This window comes from Leptodactylus fuscus, chromosome 7, assembly GCF_031893055.1.
Source record: "Leptodactylus fuscus isolate aLepFus1 chromosome 7, aLepFus1.hap2, whole genome shotgun sequence".
Lineage (NCBI taxonomy): Eukaryota > Metazoa > Chordata > Amphibia > Anura > Leptodactylidae > Leptodactylus > Leptodactylus fuscus.
Genome location: NC_134271.1, coordinates 57,777,007 through 57,801,413, shown reverse-complemented (window position 1 = coordinate 57,801,413; position 24,407 = coordinate 57,777,007). Strand labels below are relative to the sequence as shown.

Sequence of the window (24,407 nt, the reverse complement as noted above, 5' to 3'; positions counted from 1 at the left end):
GTGCCTGGTTGACTTGCTGACCAAAATGCGTGGGACGGTTTACAGGATAGAGCAGAGTATAGAAGGATTAGGGACAGTTCTTAATTCCATCTATACGTTATGCTATGTTGTATCTTTTTCCCTTATCTCTCCATTCTGTACATTCCCCACCGGCTCCCTCTACTGCTTCCTGTATTCTTTGATATTCTATAGTCTTCCATGCACTTTAAAGGGGAAGTTCAATCATCTTGAAACTCAAAACACTTGTACATGTCAGAAGATGACATTGATGGGTGGTCTACAAGCCAACACCAGATTCCAAGACAAAGTGGCTGTATTACCCTATACCAAGTGGGCACTTTCTAGGCCGCAGTGACCGCTTTGAATTTGTATGTGGGTTGGAGCTATGGATCTCCATAATTCGTTTAGATGCTCACGAATTTTCTGCTTGCTTTTAATTCAATGGACCTGGACTCCAGGATGAGGTTATTTGCCTAACTGGTGCTCCATGAAGGATGTTCAGTAACCATAGATGGACCAAATATTTGCAGCTTATGTTTGATATGTATATAAATATATATATTTTCTGAGCCACACACGTCTTAAAAGGTACATGCAACATGGCGGTTAGTGTCGTTCATGAGAGGTTTCTGCTTCTTCCTTGCTTGTAGGAAAGGTGCTTACTGTGATAGTGGACCTACAGTACGTTTAGGCAAATTTAGTTCAACTAATTTTTTTTTGATCCTTACAAAATAAAAATATTCCCCCCAAGTCATATTAATATAACTTTTGTTGGGTCTTAGGTGACAGTCACTAATGGCTGCCATTACAATGCCCATCTTTCTATAGAGCCGAATGGCATTGTTACATAAAAAAGGACTTTAACAGAATTTCTCTGGCATTCAGGCTATACAGAAACTATAATGGCTGCCATTAGAAGTGGTCACTCAGGGTAGCTTAGAAATCACAATATGGAATGAGTTTATTTCTGAAAGTGTGTTTGTATAATATAATGATAAATCCTCTTTATGTTTCCTTGTACAATTCATGAAGTTGTGATCCTAATATTGGCGTAAATTCAGTCTTTTCATTTGCTGTTGCCATGAATTGGTTCATTAAAATATTTCTATCAAATAACAGGTAACTTTCTTTCCAGGACAGAGAAATGGAGCAGCACCCCCTATCATCAGCCTGTATTATAATGATACTGCCCCTTTATGTGAAGCGATACATAACAGCATTTTACATGGTGCTTATATATAATATTTTGTAATCTATGTTTTTGTATGAAGGTACATGTCTCCTGGATGTAACCATTGCGCTTTGTGTACGCCTTGTTTTGTTTTTTTTATTCTCCAATTTTTGGATTGTCTCACCTCGTGTGCCTTTCGTATCAATCTGCACTTGTCAATCATCAGATACTTGTGTATTATTGTAAAGACTGGATGCGTGTTCCTTCTTGTGTGCTGGTACAATATGGAGACCAGAGTTCTTTTTGTAATGTGTAATAAAAGATCAAATACCAGTGGCTCTGCGCTTTTCTTTCCCCATTGTCCGTTTAAAGGGATTATCTGGTTTATAAAACTCATTCTGTAATGAAATTCCCTTCTCTTTGTCTGCGCACTGCAGTTAGAGAGTAATAGTCTAGGGAATTGTGTAATGCTTCATTTTGCCTGTGATGGCGCTGCAGGAAAACTTTTTACCAGGTTTCCCCACAGGACACGGATTCTTGAGACCTAGAACTAGACAGACACTTTGTTACGGTGCATATTAATACATGGATTGTGTAAATTGTGACCATTTTTATTGTACAGACTACTCAAGTGCAAAAATAATGTCAAACAATGGAACAATTGTCAGCTGTAACAAGGCCTATTGTTGTGTCCTGTCCCATGGGGATGGTAGATTTTCTTTATCTTCTCAGCAAAGTTGGGTTTTTTTTGTTTTTTTTTGTTTTTTTTGGGTGGGAGGGGGAAATTTTCCTTCACTCATATGGTGTTATCCAATTCCTCTATAGGCATGAAATATACAGTACCATAAATCTGCCCAGAAGAACTACATGCAAATGAAGTGAAACCTACTTGGACCATTATTGAGTTTTCTTGATAGTTCACTTGAACCATAAGAGATTCTGATATCCCCAAAATGCATCTGCAGTACGGCAGTCTAAATGAGGATTTACTTGTAGTGTAGAAAATGGGCTAGGATTTACTAAGGTGCTAGAGTGAGAAGCTTAAAATTCACTTACACAGCAGGTCCATCTCTGACCCGATATAGATTTGTGCTATAACTCACTCCAGATGATTGTAAACAGCCCCACAAACTTTATTGGGGAAATTAAAAGATCAAACATTCAACTTTTTTATGCTAGAAAAAATGGAAGGCTCAGAAGCAGTGGTCACAGAGCTGAGGACTGCCCTTTAAGGCTAAGGCCCCCACATGGTGAGCCTCATCCAAAATGTGATATGAGGAAAAAACTACAGCGGAAAAGCATCACTTTCCTGCACTGCTTTTCACAGAAACTCCAGTTTTCCTCTCTGGACTTTCTGCTTCAATCATACCTATATAGATACCGCCAGTGTTTCCGTAGGTATAATTGACATTTTTCAATTTACAAACACACAACGGGTTTTGAAATTGCAACATGTCTGATGCAGATATTTTCCTGTAGTGAGTGGATGCGATTAGCCAGAATCCCATCCACTTTGCAGATACTATAAAAACGCCAACATTTTTACTCTACATGAGGCCCTGGCCTAAAGGGGTTTGTTTACCGGGCTAAAAATATTGATGACTTCTCTTCATTGATCAGCTGATACACAGAAAATGGACCAGGAAACAGACAGCTCCATTCTGTGTGTAGCGGTGGCAGAGGTGCTGCGTGTCAGACTGACCAATCTGATTTTAAAACAAACTTTCACCACCTCTACCAAGTCTACTTCTTTATATCAATTAATAGGCGCAGCTCTACTGATTCTGGTACAGTTGGAATTTTTTTTTCTCTAGTTCCCACGGTTCCTGAAAAATAAGTGTTGTTGGTTTGGTTCGTTATACACTATTTAATCTTTGTAGTGTACTGTCTAAATCACACCCCATGGCCTGCTCTTGCTTACTGGACAGTACAGAGCCTAAGCAGCATAACCGGTATTTAAACTAACGGCACCAATTTCTCAAGAAAGGTGGGGGCTGGAGCTGGTGAAAGGTCCTTTTTAAGGCTATTTCTTTTCTAGTATATTCACATTACACAAGTCCCTTGTCATACAATGCAAAAGAAATCCATAGGGTAAAAAATACTCACCTGACAGTCCAGTACTAGGTTTCTACAGTCACCTTCTCCTGCAGAGCATATATTAGTGCCATCCCCCACCCTATATGCGCTATATCAAAGGCCTTTGTTCACAAGGAGAGTGAGCAGTGTCATACATTGGCGCCAGCGCCTGTGCGGTCACTTAAACATGAGTTTCAGCTCAACATGGATCTGGTTCTAGGATTCTATTCATGCACATGTGTGTCTGAACACTGCTGTATGTTTTGGAATCCTAATATACCTTTTGTTATTCATTCTACTTGGTCTTCTAGCATTATATACAGCTTAGTTAAAATACAAAAGGGGGTAATGTGGAAGTATCCTAGAAATTGTATAAATTGCTACAGAATCATTTAAACAAGGACATTCTCACTGTCTGTGCAGGTGACATTGGTGTCTATGTACTGAGTATAGAGGAGTGACCGATCCACAATGGCCTTGCTGGTTGACGTCTTCTCATTAGTCCTTATTACATCCTATACAAATTTTCTATAAAAAGTCCTTCACTTTTCCTCTGTAAAGGGATAATCACATGGCTGTGGGGTCCAGTGTTGTCCACAAATATCCACAGGGACAGGAAGAAAAATATCTCCAATTCTCACTGGGAAGGGAATCTCCTGGGGTCATCAATCTGAGTCAGAGTCGGTATCTTCATCTGGAAAGTGAGCACAGCAGCAGTCAGTTTAGAGTTAACTCTGTCCTATCCTGTACAAGAATACTAGAAGGGTTACAAGTGGTGTGGTCTGTACAGATCGGTGTGGTGTGGTCTGTACAGATCGGTGTGGTGTGGTCTGTACAGATCGGTGTGGTGTGGTCTGTACAGATCGGTGTGGTGTGGTCTGTACAGATCGGTGTGGTGTGGTCTGTACAGATCGGTGTGGTGTGGTCTGTACAGATCGGTGTGGTGTGGTCTGTACAGATCGGTGTGGTGTGGTCTGTACAGATCGGTGTGGTGTGGTCTGTACAGATCGGTGTGGTGTGGTCTGTACAGATCGGTGTGTGCCTGCTCACACACAGTGCTGCACTGACAACCACAGCAGATAAAGCTATGGTGCACTGTTAGGGTGCATTCACACTATGGATATGGTGACTGATTCTGAACGTGAAAACACGCGAGCGCTTCCCATTCACTTCAATGGGAGCACTCGTAGAGAAAAAAGCAGCCCATTCATTTCAATGGGGAGCGCTCGTATGCCAGCTCCCTTTGAAATGAATGGGATCTTGCTTTATACATGCTGATTCTAAACGTGTTTTCATGCTTAGAATCAGTCACCATATCCGTAGTGTGAATGCACCCTAAAAATGCTGAAATGAAGCTTTGTTCCCACACCACCCATGGGCTGTGACTGGTGTTACAGATTGGCCCCATTTACTTCAGGGGTCTTAGTAGAAATAACAGATGAACACGATGCTCAAAGGTGGTGTTTTAATAAAGGCTCCCTACCCTCCTAAAACCCTTTGAGGCTGAGGCCCTATGGTACGGAAACACAGCTTTACTTGATACAGATTTTGCTGAGTTTTTTTTTTTTTTTTTGTTGAGCCATAGCCAGGATTGAGCAGTAGGTAGAAGTAGAAGAATTTCCAGTATATTTCCCATTACTTTTGTAGCCATTCTTGGCTTTGCCTCAAAAAACTGAAGCAAAAACTACAAAAAAAAAAAAAAAAGCTGCGTTTCTGCGACGTGAGGACTCTGCCTGAAAGAGTTTGTCAGGTCCAAAATGCCTCTAACCCAATTTTAGCGCAGTATAGGGGTCTTTAATAGGAGCAGAAACATATCTTTTTGGCTACAAGACAATAATCCTATAACTTTATTTAGACAGCACCAACATATTTGGCAGCACTTCACATATTCAAGGTGACAAGAACACAGTATTTGACATTACAAAAGTATTAAACAATAGGAGCGAGGATCATTCTTGTGAGGGCTTGAAGTAATGCAGAGACATTTCTATAGCTAACCAATCAGCCTGCAAGTGCACTGGGGGCAGACCTAGATTTTTTTTATTTATTTTTTGCATTGTTTCACTAGTTTGAAGTTTCTGCTGCTATTAAAAGCCCCTACATAACACTATTATTGGTTTAGCCCTGCCCAACTCCCTTTAACCCCTCAGTGAATCAGTGGTGAGCGGAGACGACAGACCGCACTGCATCTCCATACATCTATGACTCCACATTACCCGCAGCAGCGATGACCATTGACATGGCCTGATCTTCTAATGAATACTTCCTGTTTTGCTTGCTATAATCTGCTTCCTTCTCAGCACCATATTCTCATTTCCTGATCAGACTCCGGCCCACTTTATACATCCTGTGTATAACTGAATATATGCGAGAGGCCGCATCTCCGGACATCATCACTAGAGAAGGCACAATCCTGCCTTACACACACCTATTTTCTGTATTATTCTGGCTGATAGACACAATCCAGCCAAGTATTTCATTCAGACGCAAAATCTTCTGAATGTCTTAAGTAGAGATGAGCGAACACTAAAATGTTCGAGGTTCGAAATTCGATTCGAACAGCCGCTCACTGTTTGAGTGTTCGAATGGGTTTCGAACCCCATTATAGTCTATGGGGAACATAAACTCGTTAAGGGGGAAACCCAAATTCGTGTCTGGAGGGTCACCAAGTCCACTATGACACCCCAGGAAATGATACCAACACCCTGGAATGACACTGGGACAGCAGGGGAAGCATGTCTGGGGGCATAAAAGTCACTTTATTTCATGGAAATCCCTGTCAGTTTGCGATTTTCGCAAGCTAACTTTTCCCCATAGAAATGCATTGGCCAGTGCTGATTGGCCAGAGTACGGAACTCTACCAATCAGCGCTGGCTCTGCTGGAGGAGGCGGAGTCTAAGATCGCTCCACACCAGTCTCCATTCAGGTCCGACCTTAGACTCCGCCTCCTCCGGCAGAGCCAGCGCTGATTGGCCGAAGGCTGGCCAATGCATTCCTATGCGAATGCAGAGACTTAGCAGTGCTGAGTCAGTTTTGCTCAACTACACATCTGATGCACACTCGGCACTGCTACATCAGATGTAGCAATCTGATGTAGCAGAGCCGAGGGTGCACTAGAACCCCTGTGCAAACTCAGTTCACGCTAATAGAATGCATTGGCCAGCGCTGATTGGCCAATGCATTCTATTAGCCCGATGAAGTAGAGCTGAATGTGTGTGCTAAGCACACACATTCAGCTCTACTTCATCGGGCTAATAGAATGCATTGGCCAGCGCTGATTGGCCAGAGTACGGAACTTGACCAATCAGCGCTGGCTCTGCTGGAGGAGGCGGAGTCTAAGATCACTCCACACCAGTCTCCATTCAGGTCCGACCTTAGACTCCGCCTCCTCCAGCAGAGCCAGTGCTGATTGGCCGAATTCCGTACTCTGGCCAATCAGCACTGGCTAATGCATTGTATTGGCGTGATGAAGCAGTGCTGAATGTGTGTGCTAAGCACACACATTCAGCTCTACTTCATCGGGCTAATAGAATGCATTGGCCAATCAGCGCTGGCCAATGCATTCTATTAGCTTGATGAAGCAGAGTGTGCACAAGGGTTCAAGCGCACCCTCGGCTCTGATGTAGCAGAGCCGAGGGTGCACAAGGGTTCAAGCGCACCCTCGACTCTGATGTAGCAGAGCCGAGGCTGCACAAGGGTTCAAGCGCACCCTCGGCTCTGATGTAGCAGAGCCGAGGGTGCACAAGGGTTCAAGTGCACCCTCGGCTCTGCTACATCAGAGCCGAGGGTGCGCTTGAACCCTTGTGCACACTCTGCTTCATCAAGCTAATAGAATGCATTGGCCAGCGCTGATTGGCCAATGCATTCTATTAGCCCGATGAAGTAGAGCTGAATGTGTGTGCTAAGCACACACATTCAGCACTGCTTCATCACGCCAATACAATGCATTAGCCAGTGCTGATTGGCCAGAGTACGGAATTCGGCCAATCAGCGCTGGCTCTGCTGGAGGAGGCGGAGTCTAAGGTCGGACCTGAATGGAGACTGGTGTGGAGCGATCTTAGACTCCGCCTCCTCCAGCAGAGCCAGCGCTGATTGGTCGAGTTCCGTACTCTGGCCAATCAGCGCTGGCCAATGCATCCCTATGGGAAAAAGTTTATCTCACAAAAATCAATTACACACCCGATAGAGCCCCAAAAAGTTATTTTTAATAACATTCCCCCCTAAATAAAGGTTATCCCTAGCTATCCCTGCCTGTACAGCTATCCCTGTCTCATAGTCACAAAGTTCACATTCTCATATGACCCGGATTTGAAATCCACTATTCGTCTAAAATGGAGGTCACCTGATTTCGGCAGCCAATGACTTTTTCCAATTTTTTTCAATGCCCCCGGTGTCGTAGTTCCTGTCCCACCTCCCCTGTGCTGTTATTGGTGCAAAAAAGGCGCCAGGGAAGGTGGGAGGGGAATCGAATTTTGGCGCACTTTACCACGCGGTGTTCGATTCGAACATGGCGAACACCCTGATATCTGATCGAACATGTGTTCGATAGAACACTGTTCGCTCATCTCTAGTCTTAAGGCTTATTCACACAGCCAATTTTTTTTTCATGCTCCATGGGGCTTCTGCAAACCACTGAGGAAACAAAACTGGCGCAGATCCATGGCTGTTTATCATTACAAAGGCTGTGGTTCTTATCCAGTAACAGGGACCATGTGCAGAGCATATCTAGTCCGTCAGAAAGCACCACATATATGAAAGGTGACCACATGAATAAGCCTTTAGTCTAAGACCCCACGCTGCAGAAATGCAGCTTTTTTTTTTGTTATAGATTTAGGTGCTTTTTTTTTTTAGTCAAAGCCAAGAATGGCTACAAAAGAAATGGGAAATATATAGGAAGTTCTTCTACTGCTACCTTTTGCTCAATCTATTCTTGGCTTTGGCTTAAAAAACGGCAGCAATATCAAACAAAAAACACAGCTTTTCTGGGACCTAGATCACCAATATATGATCTGTAGGGGTCCGATACACAGGGACCGGTCACGAGAACCCAGAGTTGCACATGGACAGGTCAGGGTCACTTGAATCTAACTGTGTTATCCGCTTGTCAAGATTTCAATGTTCATGACAATATGCAAATGAAACTTTAGAAGTAACGGAAACACCTTCGTAGCTCCAAAAGCCATCTGCCCATTCACAACAAAGGTGATACTTTGGCAACAGAGGCTTTGACTCAACAGGCAAAAAATACTGTTTTATTCAGGTGACTTTAGCCTATCTATCTGTGGGGCTGGGTTGATTTGCTGGGTTCTGGTGACAGACCATTTAAAGATACCACAGCGTTCGGCTGCAGACTCTTCACTGAATACCAAGCAAAGTGTTGCACATATAGTAGGGACTGTGATTGGTATTATAGTTCAGCCCCTATTCACTTAAATGGAACTGAGCTGCTGCTGTACCATGTGACCGGTGGGACAGGGAAGAAGCTGCAGTACTCATGAGCACCACGGCCTCTTCAATCATCTGGGTGATGGCGGCCCCAGGTGTTTGATCTCCACCGATCACATATTGAGGAGCTATCCTAGGGGTAGGTCATCAATATACAAGTCCCATAATCCCTTTAAATGATTGATACAGCTGTTTCATAGTTATATCTGCTGAGTTTTCGAGAATATGGCTGACATCACAGATCCCACAATGCAGTTATCAGCTGCCAGTCTCCTAAGCAGTAAGGGTCCATGTACACAAGGTGACAATACAGTAAGCTGAGGAAATATGAAGCCACTAAATGATTATGTATACTACAGTGCAGCATATTCTCATATATCTACCTTTACATGGCAGGACAATAACTGAAGTATTAACAGCTAATAGAACCACAGCCCTTCCATTCATATCACTAGGATATTGTGTGAGACAAATACCGGAGTCCCACCTTTGTTTATGCCCGCTTCTTTTAAGGATTACAGATGCTAAGGTTACAATTTGCCAAGCTTAAAGGGGTTACTCAGGATCACAATTTGAATGAGTGAGCTTTATCATGGCAGTGGTAGCGTTAGACATGATGTCATTTCCAGTGAAGAAGAAAGCAGCCATGTTTTCTAATCCGGAAAAACCCATTTAAGCTTGACCTTAGCATCAATAAAGGTTCCAATTGTGTGATCCTTATGCGCGTTGCTTTTTGTGCTGACCATCCTCTACAGTTAGTTTCAGTCCTCTTTACTCTCCGTTCATCTGAATGACTAGGCAATAGAGATGAGTGAGTATATTCGATCGAATACCTCCCCTCCATAGACATTGGTGTAAAAAAAAAAAAAAAAAGGCGCCAGGGGAGGTTGGAGGGGAAACATATTTCCCGCCTTTCCGCGTGGTATACGAATGAGTACACCAATAACTATGCAAATGGAGGTTTTTGATAGTAGTATTCGATCGAATACTATTCGCTCATCTCTACTAGCCAACTATACTGCAGAAAAAGGAGCTTTCTTCTAAGTCAGTGGTTCTCGACCTGTGGTATGCATACCCCGGGGGTACGCCCCACTATTCCTAGAGATACGAGCCACAATGAGGACTATGGCTCACCGCCAAGGATGAATGCCTGCTGGCACCATCTTTGCTTTACAAGAGCAGAGAGCCCTTCCATCAGGACTAATGGAGGAGCTCAGGACAGCGAGTAGTAAGCTGCAGTCAGTACTCACCACTCCACTCCCCACTTCCTCTTGGTGTCTGGTGCAGAGGGAAGTGGGGAGAAGAATGGTAAGTGATGAATGCAGCTTACCTCTCCTTAACCATAACTGAGGGTGAGGGCACTGTAGGGGCCATTATATTACATATGGGGAACTGGGGGACCATTACATAACTGTTGATGGAGGCCCGAAACAAATCCTTATTTTCTTAAGTGATCACTACTTTGTGGTACTTGTTTGGGATTTTTTCTTACTAGGGGGCACTTCACTGAACAAAATTGAGAAATGGAGTATTTAGTACTATTGGGGTCTTCAAGGTGGCGACATTGAGTAACGTCCCTTAAACTATAAATGTACATACCATCTGACTTCCGTCGCTGAGGTGCATCATCTGCAGAATCTCCCTTCTTTAGGAATTCAATCAGGTCATTGAAGATAATGTAGAAGTCAAATGCATACACAATTGTTGCGATAAATCCAAGCACCTGGAAAGGGAAATATAACATCATGCTACATGAGGACCAGATTTTGGTTGAGCTTGCCCAACAATCACAAGCATATGACAACTAGGATGTCACACAAGTAAACAGCAATTTACTCTGATAGATTGCGCTATGACTAAAAAATATCTATATCACAGGCCAACAAACAAAAGAATTGCCGGGAGCCTTTTCAACACACCCTAGTCACTGCACTATTGATAGGGGGCAATGTCCTATCTTGGTTCCAGCCCTTTGATCCTTACTGGTCAAGGCTTTGTCAGCAGGACAGCAATGTGGCTGACAGATCTTTTCTTGGGTCTTGATATGCCAACATTCTGAAACACGGTAAATCATCATTTATATGTACATAAATGTGAGTCTGTGAAACAGTGGCGTTAGGGTGGCCATACACTTTACCCGGAAGTTGGTTGATGGCTGAGCAAATGTTGAGTAACAGTCTGATAAATGACTACTATGGCTACGCAGTCTTCCACATGTTAGATGGCACTGGCTGTTCTAGCTCTTTGTAGCCATACAGGTCTTCTTACACCGGCTGGTGTATCGCCAGAAGTGACTTGTGAACTCTCATTCATTAAACGTTACCTTCTCTCCTACCCTCTGGTTGTTCTTTCAAGAGTGATCCGTGTATGGGCTGAGTGACCCATATACAAGTCAACTAGTAGTGAATATTAGACACAAATTGTCATTTTCAGCAACTTTATCTTAATGTGTTTGGCCACCTTAAAGGGAGTGTTACCTGAACCCAGAATATCAACCCAGTTTCCATAACCAGAACCTGGGGATGATCTATCTCTCTGCCCAGGACAATTGATGTAGCTCCCTGCTTTCAGGATGGGAGGGGGAGCTGAGTGCTCGGCGCTTGTATTTCTGAGCTGTTTATCTCTCTGTCCAGGACAAGTGACGTAGCTCCCTTCTCTCAGGAGGGGAGGGAGAGGAAGCTGAGTGCTTGGAGTGAGCTTGTATTTCTGAGCTGTTTATCTCCCTGCTCTTCCAGTTATCAGCTCTGCTAACTGAATTTTTCTGATAAGGGAGCACGTAGGCATGTAAGGCCAGGGGCATAGAAGCGATTTGCGTCTGGCTTTACATGTGAGACAGCAAGTGAAACCCCGCCCACCAATTTACGGAGAAAAACAGGAAGGAAACTGAGTTTACAGCCTGTAAGTTGGTGACCGGGAGACTTGGGGAAAACCCCTTTAAATGTATAATGCAGAAAACACATGGACACACAAAAACAACAAACATGTACTGTGAGGACTCACCGCAGCGACTTTTGATGCCCCACAGGAATATTTTGATACAGCCACAAGTGATATCACAAAGTAAATGATGGCAGCAGAGACACAACGAATGAAGTCCTATGGCAGAGCACAGACAGGGTTAACATTGCAGCAGCTATGTGTGAGAAGACATGGGGCAGGTTAATGCACTGTAATCCAAACACACAATGGGGCTATAAATCACCAACCCCAAGTTCTGTCACAAGGTAACAGTAATATTTAGTCTTGAAGGATCTCTTCTCTCCCCCCTCTCCGACTCTCTATATAAATAAAGAAGGAGCAATGAAGACAATCCAGGCCACATATTAACAGTACAGATAGGTAGGACAATGTGGCGTATATAGAGTACAAGTTCATGCTATGAAGTTTATGCATATTATTATTATTATTTATTTATATAGCACCATTATTTCCATGCTGCTGTACATTGGAGGGTTTAGATACATAAAATACGCAAAAAACCAGCACGATACTGACAGTGACCAACTGATACAGTGGGATAGAGAGCTCTGCCTGCAAGGGCTTACAATGTATAGAGAAATGGACCCCACAGAGTCAATGTAGGCAGCTGCACTAATGTTATCTGCCTATCTGCTTAAGAAATGTTACACCTGTATAGGGATTCAGGATTGCCATGTGCAGTGATCCTGGAAATTAGGTTTCATTTTATTGTTATATCCTACTATGAGAGAGAGTTGAGGGGATGCGTGCAATATACAGTATTTGTGAGCCTGAAATAGTGAAAATAACATGACTGACTGGTAATATTGTATCACTTATAATCGCATATAGCCCTAGTGTGAAAGCACATGCAATGTCTTATTCAGAGTGCAATAATCTTTACCAGATTTGTGTACAGGGACGTGGAGAACTGCATTCTGGGAAGTTCCAGATGTCAGGACACTTACCAGCAGTGGCCAGAAAATTCCCTTCAGCTGTTCATTAAGTTTTGTGGAATAAGCGAAGAATGTGAAGAGAGCCCAGAGGAATTCTATGAGGGGAACGGCCATGAGACCGACGGCTGTGGACGCCACATAACAGATGAATGTGATCAATGACACTACCTGCAAATATAAGAGAGGGCAGATACCCATGTGAGATGTTAACTACATGAATAAACTGTTAAATACACGTTACATGTACATGTTAAATACATGAATAAACAATGTAAGAAGCAAAGTAGAGTACACATGATCTGGTACAGAACAAGAAAAGGAACAGGCAGGAATCTATAAGGGAATGACATAAGAGAAGCTTATACACTTAAGGGGTGCAGACAGGGTTATTGTGTGTGGGGAGGGGGGGTACACTTTTAGGAAGAGGATATTCAGGTTGCTTGTTAAGATAATGGATGAGTCTGATGTGTTGGGTACCAGAGCTGTAACTTAAAGGTCCTGGCCCCAAAGAAAACTCAATAATAGGGCCCACACTTATCACAAGCCATTTATAATACTGGTGTCTTCCTATGTTGCAGAGAGTCCTTTGGTCTCCAGGGTCTGGTAGTGGTGGGTACTGAGATCTAGAGTCAAGGGGATGGGTGGAACAAGTAAGAAGATAGCATAGAAGGAGGTCTTGTGAGAACTGGAAGTGGGAAGACTTTGTAGATATTAACTCTAGGTCATTGATGATATTTTATAATTTACTAGCCTCTGCCCGTGACTTCGTCTGCATGTTGTTGCCCCATCAACCCAGTTTTAAAGGTCCCCAAACTGATGACCATAGTGCTGTCTGGTAGTCTCATGATTCAAGCTACACTGTCAGGACTATGATATGGTGTTTGCAATGTATCAGCCCTATATGGGCCTATAGATGAGGAGTATCTTGGTCAGTTAGGATCCTGCTTTATTTGCCATATATGACAGTCACTACAAAGTATACTTGGACTGGGAGAACCCAATACATCAAAAGGAGCAGGGGAAATGCATATGCAGCAAGGGGTGCCAAGTGATCATGGCTGACTATGGAGTACCCCAGCAGGGTGCCCCCTACCAGTGCGTTTAGGATGGTATTTCTGGGAAAGAATACTCCCCCGACTACATATCTCCAGCAGAGGTAGCTTTTTCATGAGGATGACCAGACAACTCAGGACACTACTCTGCAAGGGAACAGATCATGCCATGAACTAGCTAAAGCTGGCAGTGAGGAATCCAGATATCTCAGCATCTCACTGCAAACAAGGGCAGAAAATTGACGCACCTCTGGGTAAAAGCAAAATGTGAGCAGTTTTCCCATAACATGTTTATTGTTGTACAGATACACCCTGTGATATAAGCCATAACAAAGTAGGAAAGATGGGGAGCAGTTCACATTACATGACTTCTGAGTCTATCAGCAACACATCAGGACTGTTCTCAATGGCTGAGATATGAAATCATCTTCAGAGCACGAGACTTACACGATGAACGGCATTATATCACTGCTGGCAGCGCTCCAGACCCTCCCAGCACATCATCTCATTCCATAAGTGGCCAGGACAATATTCTGTTGCCATTGTCGCTCAGCTTTGATGGTTAACCGCTAAAATCCCCTGTAGATCCAATCTTCTGCACAGCTGTCACCCAACTTTCTTAGATAGAGATATATAGATGGAAAGCACCAAAAACTTTGACTTTTCCAGAAGTCATTACGCTCAGGCTCCTGACCTCATACCCTAGTAACACAGCACTGGGCTGGGTGTGGTCATCCATAATCCTCAGCTCCTAATACCCTCAAGTCAGGCAGGAATCTAAAAGAGAAGATGCATTCTCCATCTGGAAGGAGTGATCTCTGGCACACGCCCTCCTCAGGGCACATGCTGACTGCATTAAGAGGGTGAGGGGTAACAATGGGGCTAGATGAGGTTTAGCCGTCAGGAGAGAGGAGATAAAACAGGGCCATTCATCAGAAAGATCCTTGAAACTTGGGGCCACACAGATGCTAAGATGCTTTTTACTGATGATTTACATTACGGTTGTGTGAATACAGCCTAACTGCTCCACTTTTCCATTACTCTAGTTTTTATAAATCTGCTGCAAACTGTGTGGGATGCTCGAAAATAACTATGCATTTATCTCATAACCTACCTACACATGTCACAGGGTCACACAGGTCTGTACCATAAGGGGCAGATTTACTAATGGGCTTGCACATAATCTCACATTTGGACACATTTAGACTGAGACCCCATGTTGCGAAAATGCAGTGTTTTTTGTTTTTTTTTAGCCAAGGACAGGAGTGGATTTAACAGAAGGGAGAACTATAAGGGCTAGTTCACACAGAGTTTTTTGGCAGCAGATTTTGACGCGGAATCTGCCTCAAAAATAGGAGGTCATATACAGTGTGACTGGCCAGAAAAAGGGGGCCATATACCGTGTTATTGGCCATAAAGGGGGTCATATACTGTGACGGGCCAGAAATACAGATATATATGTTGTGTGATATACACATATCAAAAATATAAACTTTTTTTTTTTTTTTTACTAGAGCTAGAATCAAAAAATTCTTGCTAGTTCTAGATGCGACACAGCTCCCGAGTTAAACTAAGTGTTTTTACAAATTTTTATACACCGATCTCAAAAGGTTAGCCATCACGGTCATAGACGGTCTACTTTTAGTCTGCACATCATCATACACGTCATGCACATCCATAGACGTAAGCTAGCTAGAAGTGACATTATATTATGTTCTTACCTCATAGCAGTATGACATTAGACAAGTTTTCTGGTATAATAGTGACACATTTTTGGCGCACGTTCTGACCTGCTCATCAGTTTTCAGAAAAGTATATGGAGCAGGGCAAAGGTCAAAGCAGGCCAGGCAGGAACACCTTAACCCCACACATTTACTGTAACTCACATCAGAAAACTGAAGGGAGCTATAGACGAAATCTGCGCCATCCAATGACTGCCGTAGGTTTCAGTTCTGGCACACAGGACCTTGTAAGATGCCGCAGAGGTCGGAGTCTCTGAATAGTTCAGACACCTCAGCAGGGCAATGAATTAGAGCTGGTGGAGGAGACAAAGTCCCTGCGTGGTCTCAAGGCTGGCTTACTTTATAGCACTATTCAGTGTTGCACTCCATTACTAAGTTTTCTAGAAGACCACATGATAAGGAACAATTGGGCACTGGGCTAGGGGTACAGGGCAGACCCTCCTAGGACAATATTGTGGTAGTGATATGTAGTGTATATAGATGCCATAACACAACCATATGCAGTGGTACATGTATACACAACTTCTTCATCAGTCCATCTGTGTCACATACACCAGGACATGAATCACATAGACCTTCATGTGCAGCCATACGCTGTGCTGCCATCCGAGTACCTGGGTACCGGTCCTGTAGCGTAGCAGTGTGTTCCGCTACACTAGATGTGCCCATGTCAGGGGGAGGAGGGGGATGCTGCACTCACCCATTCAGCCAGCAGCAGCTGACCCTTCCTCGATGCCAGGAACTCCCTGCCCGGTATGAGGGCGCTCAGGGCAGATCTCGGTGCCGGGGGCTGCTCCGCACTCTCCGGGTCATCCATGCTGTTTGAGGGGCAGGAGTTTTGTGTTTTTGGGAAGGGAAAGGGGGAGCGGAAACTGTGACAACGCGGAAATGTGCAAAAAAAAAAAAAAAAAAAAAAAAAAAAAAAAAAAAAAGTGCAGCATGTGTGAAAGTGAGCAGCCTTAACCCCTGCATCCCCGCAGCCACATCCTGTGCGCAAACCACAGGCGGCAGCACTGCGCTCCCCAGGGTCACATGCTGCCAGCCAAGCATGGCATGCCCCCAGCCTCAGGGCATGTGCTGTACCAGTGTGCCTGCACCCACAGACCCAGAACATAATGGGCTCTTACCCCCTCCCCCATCAAACAATCAAGCCATATAAACCTCAGTTTCCTTAGTTCCAGTTTACCACCCAGCTTTCCTGGGCTCCTGAACGGTAAAATGTATAGTTATACTGATTATGGTATAGGCGTGGAGCCATTCATGAGACAAAATGGAATGGTGTACTATTTTGTATCTCCTAACAGATGTGAATAGTCTTAGGTCTTATTCACACAATGGCATGTATTGTAGGTGTGGTGTCTGCGTTTTCCCATATGTAATATGTATCTATTCAATTCAATGTGTTTTTTTAAATGTTAAAAAAAATACTGAAGTGCCTCCTTTTCTGTTCGCTGATGCTTATTTAGAGATGAGCGAACGCTGTTCGGATCAGCCGATCCAAACAGCACGCACCCATAGAAATGAATGGAAGCACCTGGCACGTACACTTTGCCGGCAGCCGGTCGCCGTGCCAGGTGCTTCCATTCATTTCTATGGGTGCGTGCTGTTTGGATCGGCTGATCTGTACAGTGTTCGCTCATCTCTAATGCTTATACATCACACCAATGAAAGTCTATGGGTCCGTATAGCGGTGCATCCACATTCACCTACTGATCAGCAATTTATTCCATATTTTGTCCTATCCATAACCCCTTTAGGCTAAAGCCCCATGTTAATGGAAATGCAGCTTTTTTTGTTGCAGATTTTGTTGTGTTTTTTGAGCCAAAGCCACAAACAGCTACAAAAAGAATGGGAGATATATAGGAGGTTCTTAGGGCTAGTTCACACTGAGTTTTTTGTCAGTGGATTTTGACACGGAATCCGCCTTACAATCCGCCTGCCAAAACGGCTCCCACTGACTTCAATGGGAGCCGCTCGTTTCTTTTTCAGGTAGTAGCGGAAAAAAGAAGCAAGATGACTAGTCGAACACCAGGTGGCAAACTCACTAAAAATTCGATTCCCCTCCCACCTTCCCTGGCACTTTTTTTGCACCAATAACTGCGCAGGGAAGGTGGGACAGGAAGTATGACAACAAAGGCATCGAAAAAAAATTGGAAAAAGTAATTGGCTGGCTAGTTCAGGTGACCTCCCATTTATACGAACAGTGAATTTAATATCCGGTTCATATGAGACTGTGAACTATGTGAGACAGTTATAGATGTACTGGCAGGGTTAGCTAGGGATTACCTTTATTTAGGTGGGAATGTTACTCACACAGCTCTTTGGGGCTCTATCTGGTCAGGATCCCAGAGCTGAGTGTGCAGCTGGGTTCAGCGGTTCTCCGGTGTAGCAGCGGTTCTCCGGTGTAGCAGTGCTGGCTGTGCACTCAAGCTGAGCGCACGGCCAGCACTGCCACATCTCGGCATAGGAATGCATTGACCAGTGTTGATTGGCCGAATGCCATACAGAGTACAGCATTCGGCCAATCAACGCTGGTTCTGCCGAAGGAGGCGGAGTCTAAGATCGGTCTACAACAGTCTCCATTCTGGTCCGATCTTAGACTCCGCCTCCTCACAGATGAGCCTCCAGCAGAACTAGCGTTGATTGGCCGAATGCTGTACACTGTATGGCATTCGGCCAATCAACGCTGGTCAATGCATTCCTATGGGAAAAAGTTAGCTCGCGCATATCACAAGCTGACAGGGATCCCAACGTAATACAGTGACTTGGGCTTGTTAGATGCCCCACACATGCTTCCCCTGCTGTCCCAGTTGCATTCCAGGGTGTTGGCATCATTTCCTGGGGTGTCATAGTGGACTTGGTGACCCTCCTGAGTCGAATAGTGGTTTCCCCTAAACGAGTATTTATTCCCCATAGACTATAATGGGGTTCGATGTTCGATCAAACAGTTGAGTATTGAGCGGCTACTCAAATCGAAGTTCGAACATTTCACTGTTCGCTCATCTCTAGAGATGATGTATCTTGCCGCGGATTCCATGGATGACACATTCATTCTGGCCTAATCCGGAGTGGAATGCCGTGACGGGAAGACGGTGCACTGCATCAGCATTCTGTTGCGGCTAGCTGCACGGTATGTTCACACGCGGAATCCATTTTCCGCTGTGTGAATATACCCTTATACTTCTACCTTCAGCTCAATCCACTCTTGCAGCGTCTAATGAAGACCTGCAGTACATTTTAAGCAATCTATGGTCATGTGACGGGAGTCGTTTTTACGCCATTTTTGGCCACGTGATCAATGTACATATATATATATTTACATTCTAACATTTTCCTTGGTTGGAGAAAATTTGCCCAATAGCGGGAGTTCACGTTATCATGTTCCTGTAAGGGGTAAATCTTACTTGGCAGCTGGATCTGTATTTTGCAGCCACACCATTTCTCGGACACTAAAAAGAGGAACTTACAGGATGAGCGAGGAAGTGCCCAGAATATTAATAGCCTGCTTGAAAGATCTGCTGAGCGCTTTGTGTAATGTGGAGTTTTCTGTAGGAATCTTCTCACAGAATCCGTGCACCTCTGATGGCTGTTGGCCAATACTTGTTACGCTAGGTTCACACTAGCTTCGGAGTCTGTTCTGAGCTGGAAAGCTGTCAGACCGGGTCCGGCTGTGTGCGCCGGTGAACGTTTTATGCTCTCTGCCATGAAACCGTTTTTTTTTAAAACCGGACACAGAGTACTGCATGTCCGACTCTGTGTCCGATTTAAAAAATAACAGTTTTGCGGCGGAGAGCATAAAACGCTCACCGGCGCTCACGGCCGGACATCTTTCAAATCCATTCAAATGAATAGGTATGAAAGAGTCCTGCAGGTTTCCCGCTCCTGCTCAGTTTTGTGCAGGAAACGGAAACCTGCATGAACGGAGACCGGGCGCAGATGTGAACGAGCCCTTAGATGAACTAGCTATTCCTCCTAATTTCCTCCATGCACATGCATGCTCAGTTTGGCTAATGGAGAGGGGAATAAGCCTCGGCCATACAACTCGCTTATCTCACTAAATATAGAGCATGCTGGGACTTTAAATCTGCAAAGTGAACACTGGCTGACCCAATAAAGCTGGCCATACACATTAGACACATGCTAGTTATATACATTAGATTGTCGCTGACTGAAATGGTAATTTCACCCAAAGATTGGCTGTGACAGTACCATAAACATTCATTTGTGTTGGATATTTTTGGAAAGCAATGGCACAAAATCATCAGTGTTTGGCTAGGTTCACTAGTGCTGGGCTCTCTGTCATTCATTTAGCCCATCTGCTAAAACAGCGGATCCCTGTGGACACCAGCAGACTCCATAGACTATAATGGGGTCCGCCGGGTGTCTGTTGTGATGTGGCTGTAGTCTTTGACTGATGACCACCTGTTTTTGCCAATCATATCAATTACTTTGCTGCAGTTTAGTCTCCCGGTTTATAGTTGTGTGAACCCCATCATCAGTCAAATACCCCTCCAAAATCTAATAAGTATCAGCAGTTGAATTCACTGATTTTGGGACAAAATGACAATGTAATTTGTCTAGAGCTGTCCCAAATCTCCCATGACAGTAGACGGGGAGAGAACAAAGAATAAGTGATACTGTGTTAGTTATGTGAAAAACATCTTATTGCTCTCAATAGAAGCAAAATTATAGTCTTGACCTTTTAGTGACCACCCTGAGGCTTTCATGGCATTCTTCATCAAGTATAGTATAACAAAGGATCTAAAGAAACACACAGAGTACTAGAGGAATATAAAATATTCCAGCAAAGTCTGTAAAAGATCTTCATGGATGCAGTAAGGCTTTTTCAGTGGGGAGGAACGGTTCGGTTATGACTATTGTCTTGGTTATTAGGACATCTCGTGGTGGAACTGTGAATTACAATCTACATACAGAACACAGTACATAATAAGAATATTCTTAGTTATTATTAATTCATTTTGTTTACTTATATAGCACCATCATATTCTTCAGCGCTTTTACAGATAGTGCCAATATTGTCCCATATATGGCTCACAATCCAAATTCCCTATCAATATGTCTTTTGAGTGTGGGATATTAATGGGGTCTGTGAACTGTGTCCTCAACTCTTCCCAGAATAAGGATGCTGCAGCAGCTACTAAAATGACTGGCTAGAACGTGTTGAATATGCTGTTACGGTAGGTGCACACTACCATTATTAATGTCCGCTGCTCTCATCCATCATACCATGAAAGCAATGGACATTAAAGGGGTTGTCCAGGCAAAAATGGACAACCCTTTTAGGCTAAGGCCCACGGCCCATATCCACAGCACTAAAGCCCTGCGGGAAGATCCGCTGTGTGAACACATTGCGGTTCTTTCCGCAGCGCTTTTAAGAGAAACTTCACAGTTTTCCTCTGCGGATTTTCTCTTAATATTATATCTACGGGAAAGCCGCCAGCGTTTCCGTAGAAATAATTGACATGCTGCGATTTGCAAAGCAGCAACGGCTTTGCAAATCGCAGCGTGTCCACGCTGCAATCTTTTCCGCAAAGTGGGGATGGGATTCGCATGAATCTCATCCACCTTGCCTGCACTGTACAACGCCGCGATTTTTCCAGCTGCGGGCAAATCGCGACATTTCCGGTCCGTGGGGCCCCGGCCTTAGGCTGTTTTAGGAGTTTTTTGGTCAGGAATCCGCCTCACCATACAGTCCTATGTAACCTGCTTTTTTTTTTTCCGTTAGCAGGAAAAAGGAAGCAACATTTCCAGGCGTTTTCCGCCTGGAAAAATTCAATGCAAGTCAATGGGAGGCTTTTTTTCTGAGGCATTTCCTGAGGCGTTATTGACAAAAACCACCTGAAAAAAATGCCAGACAGATTTTCCGCCTCCCATTGACTTGCATTGATTTTTTTTCAGGCGGAAAACGCTTAAAAAAAGACTTCAAGAAAATGATTCAGGAATTTTCCTGACCAAAAAACTCTGTGTGAACGCAGCCGGGTCAATGCACACAGAGTTTTTTGGCAAGGATTTTGACGCTGAATCCGCATCAGAATCCACCTCCAAAAAAGCCTCACCATAGAGTTCTATGTATTCCGCTAGCTTTTTTTTCCGCTAGCGGATCTTTTCCGCTAGAGTAAAAAAAAAAATGACATGACCTTTCTTCAGGCGGATTCTGCCTGAAAAAAACAATGGGAGGTGGAAAAACCACTAGCAGTTTTTGATACGGTTTTTGACACTGATTTTGCAAAAACATGCAGGTTATATACAGACAATGATGATTTATTATCTCTGTGCAGTCTGCAGCTCCACCCCTTCTCCTCCTTCATGCTGCTCTAAGATGCTGACTGGGGTAGGAGGGGAGGACACTTTGGAGCCCTTTATCTCAGGATCCGTTAGATGACATTAGATTCATTTTAAAGATGAGCTCATCGTGATAGTCCTTAGGCTGCCTTCACACGGAGTAATGCCGGGCTTTTAAAAATCCGCATTCACAGCCGTACACGCGAGCGCTGTGGAAGGCTCCCGAACACTTCCCATTCACTTCAATGGGAGCACTCGTAACGCTGGTTTTATGGGGTACGGCTGTGAATGTACGGCTGTGAATGAGGATTTTTACAAGCCTGGCGTTACTCCGTGTGAAGGCAGCCTTACAGATTCTGAGTGATATGATGTTAAAAACGCTGTCGGGAATTGAGATCTGCGTTGGGATCCCAATGCCGGACATTGTTTTCATCAGCAATTCACTCCGAATCTGTAAGGACTATCATGATGATCTTAGTATCATTTTAAAGATGAGATTCTTTATAGCCCTAACCAATCCTGAGAAATTGGCATTAGTAGCAAGGACATATTACTTAGTCCTCTGCAACTAAAATGCCACTCAGGAAAGAGTTAACGTCCCCAAAGTTTAATGTCCCCTTCCTACCACACAAATATAGTAATAATAATTAATTTAAAAAAAAAAAAAAAAACCTAAAACACTGATACTCACCTCTCCTCGCTCCCCTGCTGTCTCGGTCCTGAGTTTTCAGGGAGCTGTAGGCGCTTTCACATCATTACATCACGCATACAGATCCAGCATACAGTGCATGGCTCCCTGCTTCATCATTCTATGCAACTGGGGCAGGACAGCTTATGCAGGCTGTCCCAACGGGCCCCTCCTACCATAGTGCCCGATGAAAGGGCAGATGAAAGGGCACCGTTGACCTTATGGTTAAAGTGGCCCTGGCAGAAATGGTCCCTACAAACGATGGGAAATAGTCGGCTCACATAGAGTTGGCTATATACTGTCACTAGTAAGGAACCTTATGGCGCAGGTGCATTAACCAGGGTTGCACTGGCCCACCGGGATATTAGTCAAACCCCCAGAGGGCACCGTGCCTTTTGGGGGCCCCGACCGGAGCCCTATTGCTTTTTTTAAATAGGCAGTGGAGGTGCGGTTACGGCCTCTATTCACTTACCTCTCCCCAATCCTGGCCAGAGGACTCCAGTCATTGCGACATGATTTGCAGTGCACAAGAGCAGAGGCTGCTGCGGGAAGAGGAGACGCCTCGAGCAGGAGTGGGGAGTGGTAAGGGATGTGGTAAGAACCAGGTTCTCCCTGGTTTTAATAACCGGATCACAAAACTGGGTAGAAGTGGTGCCACCGACTCAGTTCTGCTACTAGTAGAGTAGAAAGAAACAGGCCTCCTGCTCTACCACTCACAGGACTTGTAGGCCACAGGCCTCATTGAGCCCCTGGCCTTCAAGCTAAGCTCAGATACTCGCCTGTCTGCTCTCTGGCACCTCCTGCTTCTTCCTGCTCCAGGCACACATGATATCAAATTAGTGCGCCCTGGGCAAGAAGGAGCGGGACTGGTGAGCAGACAGGTAAGTAATGACCCAATACTGCTATAGGAGGGACCAGTGAAGGGGCCGCTGTATGGGCCATTCTGTGGCCATTTCACTATTCCTCACCCCCAATACAGTGGCCTCTTCAATGGTCCCCTATACTGTATGGGGACCATTGATGGGGCCATTATATCGTGAGGGGAGAGCAGTGATGGGAGATAATATCCTGGGGGACATTAAAGGCAGCCAGGAAAACATTTTTGTTTTTTTTTAATTAGGCGGGGGCAGGTGAAACACCCCCCCCCCCCCTTGCAAAGAAAACTTACTCTCCATTGTCTCCCAGCCTGGTTTGGTACTGTCGCTCTATCGATTTCTTCCATCTGAATATGACTACCTGTGCCAGTGAAGACCGCTGGCTAAAGAAAACAGCAGAGCTGCAGGACCGGACTGTGCTGGGAAGACACTGGGGACAGGGGAGTATGTTTTTCTTTTTTTGAAGGAAGGAGGATGGGGGGAGGGCAGGGTTTCACCTCCCCTAGACTGATTATAAAAATAAATAAATAAATATGCTGGACAACCTCTTTAAAGTGTGGCCCATTAGGGAGGTATATTAAAGGGGTTATCTAGCCATAATTTTTTTAAGCACCAACTAAGTATCAATGTATAAATAACACAAAAAAACAAACCAGTTTTAAAACTAAATAATTTATTGTTATAAAACTTTAAATGTTAAGCATAATGGTATCAGGAAAACACAAACACATAAAAACATTTAAAAACAACACGTCAAACAACAAGAGTGGCTGCTTACACAGTAAGTAAGCAGCCATTTTCTTGTGGTCTGTGGGCATGCGCAGTCAGCTCTGCCCGAGACCTAGAAGTTTGACCCCCAGCGCCGGAAAAAGACGCATGAAGAGACTGTTCCTGAAGAAGATAGAGGCGGCGCTGGAGAGTTCTCTCGCAGCATTGAGGACGCCCCCAGTGCTACGAGAGAACTCATTTGCATACTGACAAAAACCGGGATTTCTACTGAACGGCGGCGCAGAGAAGACCTCTAAAGGTAGGAGAAGAATAGCCTTTCTTAAGGCTATTCCTACGTTAGGCGTTCACGCTACCGTCGATGTCCAACAGCTAGTGTCCGCTGCTAATGTCCGTGAAAAATCTTGTGCGGACG

At 44.3% G+C, this 24,407-nt stretch overlaps 1 protein-coding gene across 1 annotated transcript; it reads right to left on the bottom strand.

Moving 5' to 3' along the window:
* Positions 1-1,928: 1,928 nt before the first annotated feature.
* On the bottom strand, positions 1,929-16,299 carry LOC142212623 (CKLF-like MARVEL transmembrane domain-containing protein 3). Its single transcript, XM_075280589.1, has 5 exons — positions 16,101-16,299; positions 12,619-12,774; positions 11,693-11,788; positions 10,292-10,415; positions 1,929-3,941 (listed from the first exon to the last, which is right to left on the bottom strand). The coding sequence occupies exons 1-5, from the start codon at positions 16,215-16,217 to the stop codon at positions 3,913-3,915; spliced, it is 522 nt and encodes a 173-aa protein (XP_075136690.1). The 5' UTR covers positions 16,218-16,299; the 3' UTR covers positions 1,929-3,912.
* Positions 16,300-24,407: the final 8,108 nt, after the last annotated feature.